Raw genomic sequence first — 17643 nt, forward strand, 5'->3', positions numbered from 1 at the left:
GGCATTACTTATGTACTTATGTAGTGAGTGGTAAGCTCAATGTGGGTCGCTTTGTAAAAGGCCCCCTAAATGTTTAAAAATAAGCATTGCCTCAGATGTATTCCATAAAACAAAAGCAAACCATAAAGTAGGTGGGAAAGGGGAGGTCAAGGAGGAATAAGGTGAGGCAGATTGAGGTTAAAATAAGCCCTAGACTATTGAGCAATGGGAAAGAGCCACCTGGGGAAAGAGCTTCAGAACGCACAATAAAAAAAAAAAATACAGAACTTTCAAAAGAAAATAACACCCAAGTATAGAAACTTGTAAAGCATTGAGGAGTCAACATTTAAGAAAGAATAATTTAATAGCAAATTTAAAAAAACAAAGAGAAGATGTTAGCTTTCCAATTACAATATTCCAGAATATTTTTTCTTTCTATAATAATGTATTCCATTGGGTAGAATGTGATCTGTATTTAATAATGCAATACAGAGATGCCTTGGTGATTATACCAACCAGTGTACTCCCTCTCAAACTCATGCATAACCACTGCCTAATTTGTATTTTGAGAACTGGCAAAGAGTGCTTGATAAGAAAATCTCCCTACCCATGACAAAAATTGCCTTTCCAGGGAGATCTTTTTTTCTTCCCTGCTATTGTACATGCATACAATATTTATAAAATTTATAATGCAGTACACATGTATATGTATGCCCCCCCTTCCCGGTTTATATTAGCTGCCTACATGCGTAAAAGATGCAATACTCAGATCAAGGGCGTAGCCAGACTTTGGCGGGAGGGGGGTCCAGAGCCCAAGTGAGGGGGCACATTTTAGCCTCCCCCCCGGCACCGCCGTCCACCCCTTGCCATTGCCGACCCCCCCCCCCCCCGCCGCCGCCAGCACCACCACCAACTTTGCCCCCCTGTCGACGACCCTCTCGACCCCCCCTTCCCGCCACCGTCGCCTACTTTTGCTGGCGAGGGACCCCAATCCCCGCCAGCCGAGGTCCTCTTGCTTCCCGCGCAAGGCTTCGTTCTGTTTCTGACGTCACGTCAGACTCACTGAAACAGAACGAAGCCTTGATCTGCAAGGTTTCGTTCTGTTTCTGTGAGTCTGACATCCCAGAAACAAAACGAGGCCTTCCGCGGGAAGCAAGAGGACCTCAGCTGGCGGGGGTTGGGGTCCCCTGCCAGCAAAGGTAGCCCACGGCAATGGCAGGGGAGGGGGGTCAAGAGGGTTGTCGGCAAGGGGGTCCAGGGCCAAATCTATGGGAGCCCAGGCCCCCGTGGCCCCACGTAGCTATTCCACTGGTGTCAGGAAGCACGACTACATTTAGGCACAGTCATTTACACCAACAAACCTTGGTTGAAACCCCATGTTTAAATTAGGCGCAGATCCCCATTATTCTGTAAAAATGCACATAAATTGTGGAAATGCCCCTGATCCGACCGTAACCCTCCCATGGTCGTGCCCCTTTTTTAGATCTTCACTTAAAATTTACATGTGGATCCCATGCCTAAATTTACACGTGTAAATTTGAATTAAATCCAACTAGTATCAATAGTTGCTTGTTAAAAAGTCAATTATCGGCACCGATTGGCTCGTTATTCAGTTAAGTTGCACATTCAAATTGGGGAACATGCCCAAATTTGCACGTGCAATTTTTAGCAACTTTTATAGAATTTGGGGGGTATATGTATTTAACAAAACCCAGTTTTCATTGACTACTTTTCTGCAATCTGACTTAAGCATCCTTCTAGGCACTCGGCCTATTTTTATGAAATTATCCTGATACAAATAAAGTGATGAATATTGCCTCAATCCACACAACATTTAAGTCTAAGTCTACCAGTCTCAGACACCCTAAAAATCCTTGGAGTCACCATTGACCGACACCTAACACTTGAGAACCATGCAAAAAACATAACTAAAAAGATGTTCCACTCAATGTGGAAACTAAAAGGAGTCAGACCATTTTTCCCAAGGAATGTCTTCCGATACCTGGTACAATCACTGGTACTTAGTCATCTGGACTATTGTAATTCACTCTACGCCGGTTGTAAAGAACAAATACTCAAAAAACTCCAGACAGCCCAGAACACGGCAGCCAGACTTATATTCGGCAAACCAAAATACGAAAGCGCAACACCCCTCCGCGAAAAACTACACTGGCTCCCACTCAAAGAACACATCACGTTCAAACTCTGTACCTTGGTCCATAAAATCATCCATGGTGACGCCCCAGCCTACATGTCGGATCTAATAGAACTACCTCCTAGAAATGCAAACAAATCCTCCCGCACATTCCTCAATCTTCATACTCCCAAATGCAAAGGCTTGAAATACAAATCAATGCATGTATCAACCTTTTCCTATACAAGCACACAGCTCTGGAACTCGCTGCCACGTAACCTGAAATCGGTCTACGAAGTGACCACTTTCCGCAAATTCCTGAAAACTTATCTCTTCGACAAAATATATCATAAAGAACAACATGCGTAACTCAACTTTCTTCAAGACATCCAGGAATGTTCTTTAATATCTTTTGCTTTCACACCTTCTTGTACCTAATGCCTTTGGCTCTAACACTATCATGTATATCACCATCATGTACCCAAAACTTGCTGTAAATCCAAATGTACATTCTTTTCTATTTCCAGTATCCATGATGAATTGTAAGCCACATTGAGCCTGCAAAAAGGTGGGATAATGTGGGATACAAATGTAATAATAATAATAATAATAATTTGGTCCTGATTCCTGAACCAGAAATTTGAATAGGCATGGCATGGATTTGTAAAGCAGCAGAAAGAGTAGGAGTAGTGAAGGTAGCAGGGCTCTTCCACAGAATACCAGAGGATTAGAGTTATAATCCAAGTCTTTATTCTTCAAAACCCGACACAGTACTGTGTTTCGGCATAAAGCCTGCATCAGGGGTCTATATATCGCTATTGTATGTTGCACTGCATATCTTCCTGGATCAGCGTCTTTTTAAGGACTGTTATCCTGACCCCTACTTCCATCAGTGAACCTCTATACAGACCCCTGATACAGGCTGTTTTGTAACGTATTTATATATGATCTAGGTATGAGAATTATTTTCCGGGCCACACGGTAGCTGGGCGGTAACTCCAAATTGATGCATGTAGGCACCTATCAGGCTTATTTTTGAAAGAGAAGGACGCCCATCTTTCGACACAAATCGGAAGATGGGCGTCCTTCTCCCAGGGTCGCCCAAATCGGCATAATCGAAAGCCGATTTTGGGCGTTCCCAACTCCTTTCCATCGCGGAGATGACCAAAGTTCCTGGGGGCATGTCAGAAGTGTAGCAAAGGCGGGACTGGGGCATGCTTAACACATGGACGTCCTCGGCCGATAATGGAAAAAAGAAGGGCATCCCTGACAAGCACTTGGCCGACTTTACTTGGTCCATTTTTTTCTTGCGACCAAGACTCAAAAAGGTGCCCGAACTGACCGGATGACCACCGGAGGGAATCGTGGATGACCTCCCCTTACTCCCCCAGTGGTCACTATCCCCCTCCCACCTTAAAAAAACTTTTAAATATTTTTTGTCAGCCTGTATGCCAGCCTCAAATGTCATAACCAGGTCCATCACAGCAGTATGCAGGTCCCTGGAGCAGTTTTAGTGGGTACTGCAGTGCACTTTAGGCAGGCGGACCCAGGCCCATCCCCCTCCTACCTGTTACACTTGTGGTGGTAAATGTGAGCCCTTCACCCCTTAAGGCTATGGTAGTGTTGTACAGTTGTGGGTAGTGGGTTTTGGGGGGCTCGGCACACAAGGTAAGGGAGCTATGCACCTGGGAGCAATTTATGAAGTCCAGTGCAGTGCCCCCCTAGGGTGCCCGGTTGGTGTCCTGGCATGTGAGGGGGACCAGTGCACTACGAATGCTGGCTCCTCCCATGACCAAATGGCTTGGATTTGGTCATTTCTGAGATGGGCGTCCTCGGTTTCCATTATCGCTGAAAACCGGGGACGACCATCTCTAAGAACGACCTAAATGTTAAGATTTGGGCGTCCCCGACCATATTATCAAAACGAAAGATGGGCGCCCATCTTGTTTCGATAATATGGGTTTCCCCGCCCCTTCCCGAGGACGTCCTTTAAGGACGCCCTCAGGAAAACTCGGGCACTCAGTTCGATTATGCCCCTCTATGAGGCTTAGTAAAAGAGCCCCCAAGTGTATTCAATAACAATGTGCGTAACTTAATTGGCTTAACAAGACATTCAGCGTTGTTAATAGCATTTAACATGCAAAAAATGAGCATTAATTGAAAATAATTAAAATTTACACAAGGAAATTGCTAAGTGTATTATGTAATACACAGCACCTAAATTTTAACGTGTGCAGGCAAAAAGGGGCATGGTTATGTTTGGGAAAATGGGAGTTTCTTGGGCGTTCCAAAATTTACATGTACTGTTTTAAAATATGGCCCTCTGCGCTTAAATCTATGCACCAGGATTTACGCCATGTTTTGGTGTAAATGGAGGTGCATAGATTTAGGCGCTAAGGTGTCAGCTAAGCATATTCTATATACCGTGCCTACATCTAGGTGCCGCTTATAGAATACATTTAGGCAGAAATGTATTCTATGCACACTTTTTAGGCACCATATAGAGAATCTCCCCCTTGGGAGCTATTTTATTGAAGTGCAGCAAAATCTGGGCATTATAAGCCTGGACTTTACCATGTGTTAAGCCAGATTTAATGCAGCAGTTTTTAGGGCTTTTTCTTTGTTTTTTGCAGGTAATGCGCTAATATTCCCATAAGTGCACCATACCGGCAGAGAATTAGCATAGGATCACTTAGCACCTCCTATTTAGGAGACACTAATCCCTGGATTCTGGGGCACAGATCCCAAATCTGCATGTTCACTAATTAGCCAATTAAGCACTACCAATCAATAATTGGTGTTAACAAGCACTTAGCAGTGGAGGAGTGGCCTTGTGGTTAGAGCACCAGTCTTGCAATCCAGAGGTGGCGGGTTCAAATCCCGCTGCTGCTCCTTGTGATCTTGGGCAAGTCACTTAAGCCTCCATTGCCTCAGGTACAAATTTAGATTGTGAGCCCTCCTGGGACAGAGAAATATCCAGAGTACCTGAATGTAACTCACCTTGAGCTACTACTGAAAAAGGTGCGAGCAAAATCTAAATAAATATATAAAAAAAAATACTTAAGTGATCAGTGCTTCCTCTATCTCATAAGTAATTTTAAATATCATCCCCTAAATTTTTGCTGATTAACTCACTTAGTCCACACAGATCGCTTCAGGTCTAAGATATTAGTTGTGGTTTTTCTCACCTCCCAAGTACAGCCACGACTCCGACAGCTAGTATCATTTGCATTTGGGTCAGGATGACAGTCAATTCTTTCAATGTCATTACCTATAGGATTCCAGTCTACAGTATAGGATTCACCAAGCTTAAGCTGAAGCTGCGTTATTTGAAAAACCTGTAAAAAAATAAACCAAACAAAACCCATGCTGGAATGCATCATTAAAAAAAGTTATTAAATTTTGGCTTAGAAAATACCATATATTATTTTTTCCACATTATTCTTTAAATCAGTTTTACAAATTAAAGTATGTCCTAAAAGTTTCTAGATGTTGGTGTGATTTTCAGTAAAATTCCCTCTGTGCCCGTCCTCATACACCAGCAGAAATATCTGAAGTAGTCAGTTTTTTTCTATGAATTTCAGGGTTTGTTGAGTCAGATTAGAATGTGCTGGTTAATAACTTACTGGAGTCATTTGTTTGACTTTCCTGTTGAAGTTGAGTACATAGACACATCAGCATCAAACTTTGCATTTTTATGAAGAAAATAATTAAATAACATTTTATTAATTTATAAACTGCCTTTTGAAAACAAATTACATCAAGGTGGTACACAAAATCATATGCAAAACGAATATAAAACATACAACATAACACAAATTACAAACTTGGGATCCTTTTATAAAGCTGTGGCAAAAATTGGCTTTAATGCACCCTTTTGCTGATCTTTCACACAAGCTAAAGTCATTTTACTCCAGCTGTAGATGGTTGATTTTTCTATTTTTTTTACATTAATGGCCTTGTGCTAATGTCCTTAATACAAGCATCTTTGCTCTTAGAACTGTTAAAATAGACACGACATGGATTTAGAATTATAATTTAAATAAACTGAAGCCTCAAACACCCCGAGGAGAGTCTTGGACTTTTTAAGAGACCTCAATGGGAATTCTATCACAGGTTTCAGTCTGAAAAAACAATGGTGGGAAACAACTCCCTAAGGGCCCCGTTTACTAAGCCCCGCTATAGGCACGCTAGCGTTGTAAGTGTGCGCTAAAAATTAGTACATGCTAATGCTAGAGATGCTGGCCTAATTCAGAATCCATGGATTGTTTGACAAAGGTCTTTTTAAAGACCATATTTTTTCATCTTTTTGTGCCAACGGTTATTGAACATTTGATGATTTTACATATTTTATATAAAGACTCGAAGCAGGCTTACTGCCAAAACACAGTACTGTTGAGTCTTCACCAATAAACTGTGTACCATCAAACTAGCCGTTAAGCCCGTTAAAACGGGCGAGATTTGTGTTTTGCAAAATGTAATAATTCTCACCTCCATCCATCCATGTCCAGCAACCCTCCACTCTCCTCTGCTCTCTCCCCATGTCCAGCAACCCTCCTCTCCGCCGCTCCCTCCCCCCTCCGTGCCAGGCCCCCTGCACTGACATGAGAGCGCCTCTCACCTCCGTGTGAAAGTGCTGCAGGCAGCAGCAGATCGCTCTGCTTCTGCCTGCAGCGCTTCCACACGGAGGTGAGAGGCGCTGTCATGTCAGTGCAGGGGGCCCGATACGGAGGGGGGCGGGAGTGGCGGCGGCGAAGACGTCGGGGATGGGGGGGGTGGAGGTTGGTGAGCCGGTGATGTTGCTTCGGCTCCAGTGGCAGTGACCGTTTCCCTCTCTGTTCCGCCCTCTGACGTCATCACGTTTTGACGCGAGGGCGGGACAGAGAGGGAAGTCTCTACTGCACATTTGCGGGTGAGTCGGTCACTTGCCATTTATATGTTTGATGAAGTCTCCTAGTCCATGTCTGGTTAGCCTGGTCTATTTCTCACTCCTTTATTTGTTCAAGCAGTATACTATGCCATACTTTTCAGGGGCATAGCCATGGGTGGGCCTGGACGGGCCCAGGCCCAGCCACTTTCCCTCCAGGCCCACCCATCCAACATCCTGCTGCTGTCGCTGCTTTTTCTCCCGCGGCTCTGCCGGGTCCGGGAAGCAGCGTTCAGCAGCGTTGCCTGCCTGCCTGCCTTTTAAAATAATTCGTCTCCCCAGGCTCCGCTGCATTTACTTCTTCGCCCGTCGCAAAGCGCTGCCATTTGCACAGGCAGCTCCGCTCCTCTTTGCCGCGTCCATCTGGCCCCACGTATCCACTACAGGAAGTGGATCAGAGAGGGTCGGAAGGACGCGGCAAAGGGGAGCGGAGCTGCCTGTGCGAACAGCAGCGCTTTGCGACAGGCGAAGAAGTAAATGCAGCGGAGCCTGGGGAGATGAATTATTTTAAAAGGCAGGCACGCAGGCAACGCTGCTGAACGCTGCTTCCCGCCACGCTGGTGACTGGCACAGGGATGAGACTTCTCAAGCCTTGAGTGAATTCCTTCAAAAAGGCGGTAAATAAATCCTAATACATAAATAATAAGAGGGTACATATGTCTTTTGAATCAAATCCTTGCAAATTAGTTGATATAAAAGATTCGGTAAAGGGTTACCTTTGAATTTGCATCATAGGTGAACTGATGTGCTGATGCTTCTATATTGTTGTTCTTCTTCACAACTACACTGGTGGGACTTTGAGGCACTCCTAGAATTTTGATATTTTCAAACTTCAAGTTGTTTGGGTCATTGTATTTTGCATTTGTGACATTCATATGTAGCTGGTTCTGCAAAATGAAAGGGTAAACATTGAAAGTCACTGTACTAAGATAAGGCAGGGCATGATTATTCAGGAAGAAAGACTGAGAGCAAAATGTAATAAACTAGATACATTAGAAGATACAAGGAAAAAAATGAAGAGAGTGAAGAGCTGATAGAATCAGTCACGGAAAAAAATGGAGCAAGTTTTTTGAGGAACATCAAGAAGAGCAGCAGGGTGTCTAAAAATAATCTTGTCTTAAAGTTTTTTTTTTTTTTTTTTTGTTACATTTGTACCCCGCACTTTTTCCCACTCATGGCAGGCTCAATGCGGCAGGCAATGGAGGGTTAAGTGACTTGCACAGAGTCACAAGGAGCTGCCTGTGCTGGGAATCGAACTCAGTTCCTCAGGACCAGAGTCCACCACCCTAACCACTAGGCCACTCCTCCACTGTTGCTACTATTTGAGATCTACATGGAATGTTGCTATTCCACTAGCAACATTCCATGTAGAAGTCAGCCCTTGCAGATCATCAATGTGGCTGCGCAGGCTTCTGCTTCTGTGAGTCTGACGTCCTGCACGTATGTGCAGGATGTCAGACTCACAGAAACAGAAGCCTGCACAGCCTTCTACATGGAATGTTGCTAGTGGAATAGCAACATTCCATGTAGAATCTCCAATAGTAGCAACATTCCATGTAGAATCTCCAATAGTATCTATTTTATTTTTGTTACATTTGTACCCTGCGCTTTCCCACTCATGGCAGGCTCAATGCGGCTTACATGGGGCAATGGAGGGTTAAGTGACTTGCCCAGAGTCACAAGGAGCTGCCTGTGCCGGGAATTGAACTCAGTTCCTCAGGACCAAAGTCCACCACCCTAACCACTAGGCCACTCCTCCACTCTTGATAAATTAGTCTTCAATTAAATGCAGCTTATGTTTTATTGTTGAATTTATAAAAAAGAAACCCATAGATTGATTTTACATATTGCATGTGCACAAATAGTTGTGCATTTGTATTTTATTTATTGATTTATTTTGGTGCATTTGTACCCCACATTTCCCACTGGAACAGGCGCAATGTGGCTTACAATAATTCAAGAGGAAAAAAATACAATGCAAAGATGACTCAGGTACAGAACGAGACAGGCAGGGAATGGAACAGAGGAAAACACGGGGTGAAAGATAGGGGCAAAGCAACCGGCAGATAACCATGTACAAGTCAGGAAGGGAGAGAGGTTAAAAGTAGGAGTTGCCATTGGAATAAGCTTTGGCGAATAAGAATGTTTTTAAAGACTTTTTGAACAGGTGGTAGTCGACTAGTTCTTTTAGTTGTCTCGGCAGAACATTCCAGAATTTTGGACTGATGTAGGGGAAGGACGAAGCAAAAAGGGTCTTGTATTTAACATTCCTGCAGTTGGGATAATGTAGATTGAGGTAGGTCCTTGCAATTATTAGCGCATTTCTAGAAGGTAGATCGATGAGATGGAGCATATATTCAGGGGCTTCTGCATAAATTATCTTGCATGTTAAGTGCTATTAACAACGCTGAATATCTTGTTAAGCCAATTAAGTTACGCACATTGTTATTGAATACACTTGGACCAGAGCTGAGAGACAGAGAAGGGAAAACTGAAGTAAGTGCCGAGCCTGCATGCTTTTTACCGCTGCTGCCGGCTGCTGTAACCCCGACGAGGTAGGTCAGGATGACTTTTAAAATTTGGAGGGAGGGGGCCTGGAACTGGAAGGGAGGGAGGGACGACGACCCTAGAACTGGGAGGGAGGGGGGACGCTGGAACTGGGAGGGAGGAGGGACGGATGACGACCCTGGAACTCGGAGGGAGGGAACGAACTTCCAGTGGGTGAATATTTGGGATGCTCGAGCACCCACAGCACCCACGGAGTCAGTGCCTATGTCTATATGCATTGTTTTCCTTTAATGAACTACCTGCAGAAAAGCAGGTACAAATCTATGAAGGGAACTTCATTTCATGATGGTTCTCAAAGGGAAAGTATGCTTCTACTGTCCCTTTGGAAAATAGAAACTAACCCCAGGATTCTATATAGAGTGCCTAGTGTTCTGCACTGAAATCCAAGCATATTCTATCAAAACATGTAACTTTGAGCCAATCAGCATTGATAATAGGTCTTAACGAGCAGTAATGAGCATTGATTGGAAATAATTCGAATTTACGTGCAGAACTTGCTAAGGGGTCCTTTTACAAAGCCGTGCTGAAAAATGGCTTGCGGTAGTGTAGGCGTGGGTTTTGGGCACACGCCAATCCATTTTTCAGTACAGTTGCAAAAAAAATGTCTCTTTTTTTTGGCTGCCATTTTTTCTATATGCAGAAGCAAGTATAGAGATGCGAACCTCTTCCCGGAAGAAGAATTTTGAAACCTGGCCATGTTGGCAGAGGTTTGAATTGGGAGAAAAATCGCTGCTTAAAGCCCCTGAAAGCTAAGTGATATTATAACAACTGATGAATGCGCCTAATCTATGTGCATGCCTCAATTGTTTAACAAGCCACTTAGTCATGATAATTGGCCGATAACCACTTATCACTAATTGGATTTAAGTTATATTTATGTAGGTGCTTTGCTAGGTGTATTCTATAAAGCAGCATGCTTAAATTCTCATGTGCACAATGAAAAAAGGGGGCAGAGTAATGGGAGTCGTGTGGGTGTGACAGGCCTATCCATCACATCTACGCACACGGTTATAGAATTTGGGCCAGTGCATGTAGATGTAAGCGCATGCATTTATACCAGCTTTTCAGTGGCATAAATGGATGCGCCTAAATGTAGGCACGTCCACCTGGCCGAAGGCATATTCTATATACTGCGCCTACATTTAGGCATGTCTAATAGAATACACCTAAGAATATCGCTCACGCCTAGATTCTAGGTGCCATGTATAGCATCTAGCCCTTTATGTCTTCTCAATTAGGCACTAACTATTCTGTATAAGCTCTTGGTGAAATTCTGAAACCAAAGCATCACATTGTACTTACTGATTTAACAGAAAACTCATAAAAAATATAATTTCCAGAGGATATTGAACCTAAAATAAAGAAGAGATGAAAAATATATCAGCATCTTGAAACATAACTGTTGAATTTACAATTTGTAATTTACTAACACATGAAAGGCAGCAGTACTAGAAAAAGCATTATCATATATAATGTTTTTTCTTCAGAACTCTACAGACAGATTTGATGAGAAACGTTTAATTCTAGACAAAACCATTCTTCAAATCAAAATACCAACAGTTGAATGTAAAAGATTATTTTCTGTTAACATTTATATACAGATATGAGAAGTTTATTGACTTTTCCCACTATCTGGTATATCTATTTGATTTGTGCGTTTCATCTTTGATTATTTAAATAATATCAAACATATTACATTCAACCAACTATTGTATATGCTCATCTAATAAGCTGAGAAATTTTGACTTTTAAATCCCATCAATAAACTAGGGTCATCTTATCTATGGGTCATTCTCATCAGTGTAATAGCACTCTTGCTATTGTTAGCTTTATGGAACTAGGGTGAACAGACTCTGGCTGTCTTGAAATTGCTTGAGAGGATACAGCCAGTGCTCTCTATGTCCCTGGTGTGGAAAGAACTGTTAATTCTGGGTGATCTTAAATAGTGTTCAAATTAAAGCGAAGAGGTTTGGAGGAGATGTGCAAGTGAGACTGGGGAGAGATAAAAATAAATAGTAGTGATTGATTAAAATCTATAAATGTTTTGGCCAGTTGAAAGTTGTTCTGAGCATGTACAATGAGAGGAGGGCATGCCTGCAAGGAAGTGTGCATGACAATTATCAGGTGACCTGGAAACAGTTACCGCTAAAAGCATTTGATTGGCTGATGGCTCAAGCCGTAGGTTCAAAGATGAAGTTTAGCTGAGATGGTGTTGAAAGAGTTGGTGAGTGAAATTCTGATTGCATTTTATTATTATATTTTTTTTTTAATTAAAAGAAAAACAGGAGTGTGGGCAGCTGCTGAGAGATATCCTGAATAAAAGCATTTCTCCTTGGATAGGAAAGGTGAGTGATTTATGAAAAGCTTTAGTGAACTTGCCAAAGTTTAGAGTGAGTGGATTATGAGTGAGGGATAAATATATAATCCTCACATATGGAAATCTGATGATTTAGCTGTTTCCTTCTGGCTTTGTCTGTTCTGACTCTGTTGCAATCTGTGAAGCTATGGGCTATGGAAAGAGGGGGTGGGGAAAGGCAGGGGAGATGCTAGAGAGGAAGGAGCAATGTTGGACCCAGAAGTAGAGGGGAGGGAGGAAGGGAGGAGCAGTGTGAGACCCAGCCTTTGCTTATAAACAGGCCACAATATTTTTGGCCATTTTTAGCCCTAAAACTCCTGTCAGTTTATACACGAGATTGACTTATAGACAAGTATATGCAATATATATCTCCTAAGAAGAAACTGTCATCTTTAATCAATGATAGGTTATTTAGAGCCAATAATAAGCTATTAGGTGTATTATATTTAGATCTGGAGGCTGTAGCTCTATAAAAATATAGACAGACTGGGAGCCAGTGTTCTAAAGCAGTGCATTTTGACATGACATAAAACAGTGTTTGAGTTTCTGTTAAGACTTCTATTTATTATAGTGACACCTAGGAGTATTGTTGTCAATATGGGCTACTAGCAAGATGTATCATTTTACCAATAACTTGTGCTATTTTAGCGCAGGTTCCATTTTATGCAATGAGACCTAATTACTAATAACTGGGGCTAACAGTAAAATAACACATCGCCAACAGTAATAAAGTGTCCCTTCCCTTAATCTTATTCACTGTTTGCTAGCATACTACATATATGAACCATTTCTGAAAGCCAAATGACCCAAACTAATTCTATGTATCCTACTACTCATCACATATCCAGAAGACAACGACAACGACCTTGACTATCTTTCCCACCAAAATTCCATATGCTTATCCTGTCATCCACCCCCTCCTGCCTCTTCTACCCTTGCCCACACATCTCCTACTCCTTCACCCCTGTCCTTCTCTACCTACCCATCACTTCTGTCTATTCTGTTATGCTTAACTTTCATTTTCTTTATCAATATCCTGTAATCCCTATTACTATGTAAGCCGCATTGAGCCTGCCATGAGTGGGAAAGCACGGGGTACAGATGTAATAAAAATAAAATAAACTTAATTAGTCACATTTGGAGTAAAGCAGTATATTGGCCAAAGTTACAGTTTCAAGTATTCCCTGCATTTCCAATGAGATTTGTTTTTACCATTTATACTTTACAAACAAACCATAATTAATTCCTTGCTTTTCCAAGACAATATTACTGTTCATAATCCAATAAAATGACTGTGAATAGAATTGCATTCTTTCATCAAGTTGAAAACAATTCCTACTTCTGGATTCGCCATCGTCCCAGAACAATTCTCCTTTTGCTGTCTGATTGTCATCCAGTGCAATGATAAGACCCATAGGATTTTTACGACTGTCAAAAAAAAAATATATATATATATACTGTTTATAATATCTATGAAACAAACTTTATATTCAATTTAATCTGAGTGCCTTTTAATTAAGAGTCAATATTATAGTCTTTTCACATGATAATTTCAACAGTTCCCTTTAATTTCATGTTTAAGGTAAAATATAGCCAACATCGAACTCACACAACTTTGAAGCCATTGTACTCTAAAGTATATTAAGACTAATGTAATGTTAATAAATGTAAACCCATGTCAATGAGCATTAATAGATGTTTAAAGTGAGTTAAAGCTGCATCTGCTTCAATGCATTTGTGCTTTAATCTGTGTTAACATTGCCATGGACTGTGCAATAAAATATGAATGAAATGTAACATGCAAATTCATGCAAAGTTAAATCATTAGCATTTTAAATAAGTCATAAATAATTTTAAGCAATACAGTTTGCATTAACCTGCCAGTAATGTAAAAAAAAAAAAAATTAACTACATTTCTCTGTAGTCAAGTGTTTGCATTAGTCTCTTGGGTCTAATGCAGGAGCGATTGAAGACAGTGGTGCCCCCACACACATGCCAAAATTAAGGCCCCCTTAGTCTCTCCATCAACCCAAGTAGGCAAGTTAAATCCGCCAACCATTGTCGAGTTTCTTCCCAAATTAGGGCCACAGTTGATGAGGATAGGAAGCAGGACAGTTATTTTTTTTATGGCACATATGCAGAGGTGCAAGAAAATCACATAAGGTCACCTGAAACATTTTTTGATTTTGGAACTAACAGAGCAAGGGAGAGTTGTATGTTGTATCCAGTGGCGTTCCTGGGGGGGGGGGGGTGGTTGCGGTCCGCCCCGGGTGCACGCCGCTGGGGGGGGTGCCACGCGTCTGTCAGTTCCGCTCGTTCCGTGCTCCCTCTGCCCTGGAACAGGTTACTTCCTGTTCCGGGGCAGAGGGAGCATGGAACGAGCGAAGCCGACAGGCGCGCGGCACCTCCCCAGCAGGTAAAAATGCACCCGGGGGGGGGGGGGGTCCTTTCGCTGGGGGGGGGCGCTGCACTCGGGGAGGGGGGTGCATCGGCGATCCGCCCCGGGTGTCAGCCACCCTAGGAATGCCACTGGTTGTATCCCCTGCAATCCTTATTGAATGCACTCTCACTTTGGATGGGGTAGAAGGCCAGGAGAGCTTCAAGGGATTGGTGGATGGAAAAAGGTCAGGGTAAATAGTAATGAATCTGATATACTACTTTTCAGTGGTACAGAGAAAGCAATTTACATATATTATGTACAAGTACATTCTCTGGGCTCACAATCTAAGTACAATCTTAAGTTTTTGTACCTGGGTCAACCGAGGATTAAGGGCCTCTTTTTAGCACTCTGCGGTATAAGGGGGCCCACAGTGATGTCGGCGCATGGGTTTGCCGCTGTCTGAGGCCTCCTTTTACTGCAGCAGGTAAAAGTTTTGTTGTTGTAATAGAAATGGCCATGTGGCAAGTTAACCATTTGACGCGCAGCCATTTCCTTACCACCACCTATTTAGGAGACAGTAAGGACTCCCGTGCTAACCCGATGCAGAATATTTTTTTAAATGGTGCACTGGGGGGGGGGGGGGGGGGGTAGGCACTACCACCCGGCTTCTGATTGGCGCAGACCAGTGCCGTGGTAGCTGTAAAAGGGCTCCTAATTGACTTGCCCTGAGTTATAAGGAGCTGCAGTGGTTCTTAGACCACCGCACTAGCTATTAAGCTACTTCTCCATTCCACTGGGTATGAACTAATGCCACTCATAACATCAGCCACTAGAATCCAATACTCCTTTATTGAATATCAAGAACAATCAGCTTCAACATAACCCTTATATTTAAAGTGATAGGCAATGAACCTCAGCCGCGCCGTACCTGCTTTCACACTTTTAGCAGAGTCTCATGTGCTCACATCGTCATCGGCTCAACTGCCTCCACTGTCCTTAAATTCAGTTTATGGTTGTAAATAGCTTAAATCTTTAGCTTTTTTGAATAATCAATATACTCATCTTAAGATGGAAAATTCAAAATTTGTTGGTAATAGGGACACAGTGCTCCAACACGGCACGTGTTTCGCAAAAGCTTTTTCAAGGAGGTCCCCTAATGATCAACATGTCATAGCCTGCCGACTTCATGCCTTAGACACCATAACATTAATGCATTAAAGGGAGCACTAATGTGGATGTTTGCTGCAAAAGTGGGTCTAACATCCTTTACTACAATTCTTCTCAAATCCTTGTTACCCAACAGCTGGTCAGGCTTTCAAGGTAGTTACAAAGAATATGCGTGCAAACACAAAATAAGGGACCCTTTTACTAAGCCGCGTAAGTGTCAACACACGCCAAAATGGAGTTACCGCACGGTTACCGCATGGCTCATGCGGTAATTTCATTTTTGGCACTTGGCCAAACAATAATTTTTATTTTCTGTCGCGTGTATCGGATGCGGCATTTGGCATGCGTAGGACATTACCACCTAGTTATCCCGTGAGACTTTACCGCTAGGCCAATGGCTGGCGGAAAGGTCTCAGACCCAAAATGGACATGCAGTAATTTTCATTTTGCTGCATGTCCTTTTTCGGCAAAAAATATAAAAAGGCCTTTTTTTACAGGTGCACTGAAAAATGATTCTGCGCAGGCCCAAAACCTGTGCCTACACTACCGCAGGCCATTTTTCAGCACACCTTAGTAAAAGGACCCCTATTAGACTTATATCCAATCCTCTGAATTCTATATACAATGCTCAAAATTGCATGTCCAATTTATATGCGCAATTTAATTGAGTAAAGAGCCAATTAGCACTAATAATTTGGATCTGCATGCACATCTTCCTAAGCACTCTTCTATTAAAGATGCATGCACAAATCTTTTAGCATGCAACTGAAAAGGGGGCGTGATCACGGGAGGGACATGGGCAGGTCAGGGGCATTCACTAAAAATGCATGTAGTATTGTAGAATTCGTGGGATCTGCACCTAATTTACATGCAAGGATTTATACGTGGTTTCAATTGGTATAAATACTTGCACTCAAAAGTTGGGCACGGATCATGGTGCTACAACACTATTCTATAAACGGCATCCAATTTGGAGCTCCGTATATAGAATAAAACCATCTTTGCATTTTTTCGGTGCCCAAATTTGTGTGCCGTTTACTGAATCTAGTCCAATATGCAAGCTTTAGAACTATGCATGTATTTTGCATTTCCAAAATAAACAGAAATCTAAATCCCACTTGAGATCTTATACAAGCAGAAAGTGGACTCTGATCATTCAAGTAAATGAGTAAAATATTTACAGATCTGAGTAAAATATTTATTGATCTGATCCTAGATTGTGGTCTGATCTGAAAAGTTTGCCCAGACTGAAATAAATGTAACATATTACTGTAGACCTGTTCAAGAATACAATTCTGACATTTATTTCTAGCTTTAATGCAACACGTAAACTCAGATTGCAGTCTAATCTGAACTGTAAATTTAGCTTTTACTAATACCTGTATACTGTAGTGTTTGCTGGATTTTGAGTAGGATAAATGTAGCCGCCTCTTAGATGAAGTCCAATTTTATCCGCTGGAAGATTCATGTTAACCATTGTTTTTCGTGAATATTTATTACCCTGGTTTGCAAAAATACATAAATTATTACCCCAGGTCTCTTCACCAACATAGTCCTGGCCCTATAATTCTTCCCCCTATACAACACCAACCCTGCCATTCTCTCACCCCACCAGCCTGTCTTCAAATGGTGCAGTTTATGGGTGTGATCAAATACTCTGAACTTACTGTTTCATATTCATACCACACTGCATCAGGCATATAGGCATTCACTGTGGTTGTACCCTGAAATGATAGAAAAATAGTGTTATAAGCTAACACAATCTTTTTCATCAAGGCTAAATTCTTTTTATATTTACACTTAGAAGACAATATTCAAAGCAATTTAACCAGGAAGGAGAGGCTGGTTGAGTGTCTGAGGATATTTGCTGATATTCCGCGACACTTAGGGACCCTTTTACTAAGCTGTAGTAAAAGGGACCTTGCGCTAGTGACAGCTTTCATGTTTGCCACGCGCTAGGGCCGCTTTTACCGCAGTGGGTGAAAAGGCCAAAAAAAAAGAGAAACGGCCGTGTGGTAAGTTTGCACTTGCCATGCAGACATTTGGAGGGGAAGCACTTACCGCCACCCGTTGAGGTGGAGGTAAGGGCTCCGGTGCTAACCTGGCGGAAACTGGGTAGCGCATGACGTAGC

General features: G+C 42.3%; 1 protein-coding gene across 1 annotated transcript in view; it reads right to left on the bottom strand.

Annotated features, from left to right (window-relative positions):
- The window catches only part of SI (sucrase-isomaltase), a 230712-nt gene that overhangs the window by 98902 nt on the left and 114167 nt on the right, over positions 1-17643 (bottom strand). The window contains exons 20-25 of the mRNA XM_030216421.1: positions 17179-17235; positions 16891-17012; positions 13304-13392; positions 10911-10960; positions 7757-7927; positions 5302-5451 (exon numbers count right to left, since the gene is read on the bottom strand). Of these exons, the coding sequence (XP_030072281.1) occupies positions 5302-5451; positions 7757-7927; positions 10911-10960; positions 13304-13392; positions 16891-17012; positions 17179-17235 (639 nt within the window). The remainder of the gene's footprint in view (positions 1-5301; positions 5452-7756; positions 7928-10910; positions 10961-13303; positions 13393-16890; positions 17013-17178; positions 17236-17643) is intronic.

This window comes from Microcaecilia unicolor, chromosome 10 (assembly GCF_901765095.1).
Source record: "Microcaecilia unicolor chromosome 10, aMicUni1.1, whole genome shotgun sequence".
Lineage (NCBI taxonomy): Eukaryota > Metazoa > Chordata > Amphibia > Gymnophiona > Siphonopidae > Microcaecilia > Microcaecilia unicolor.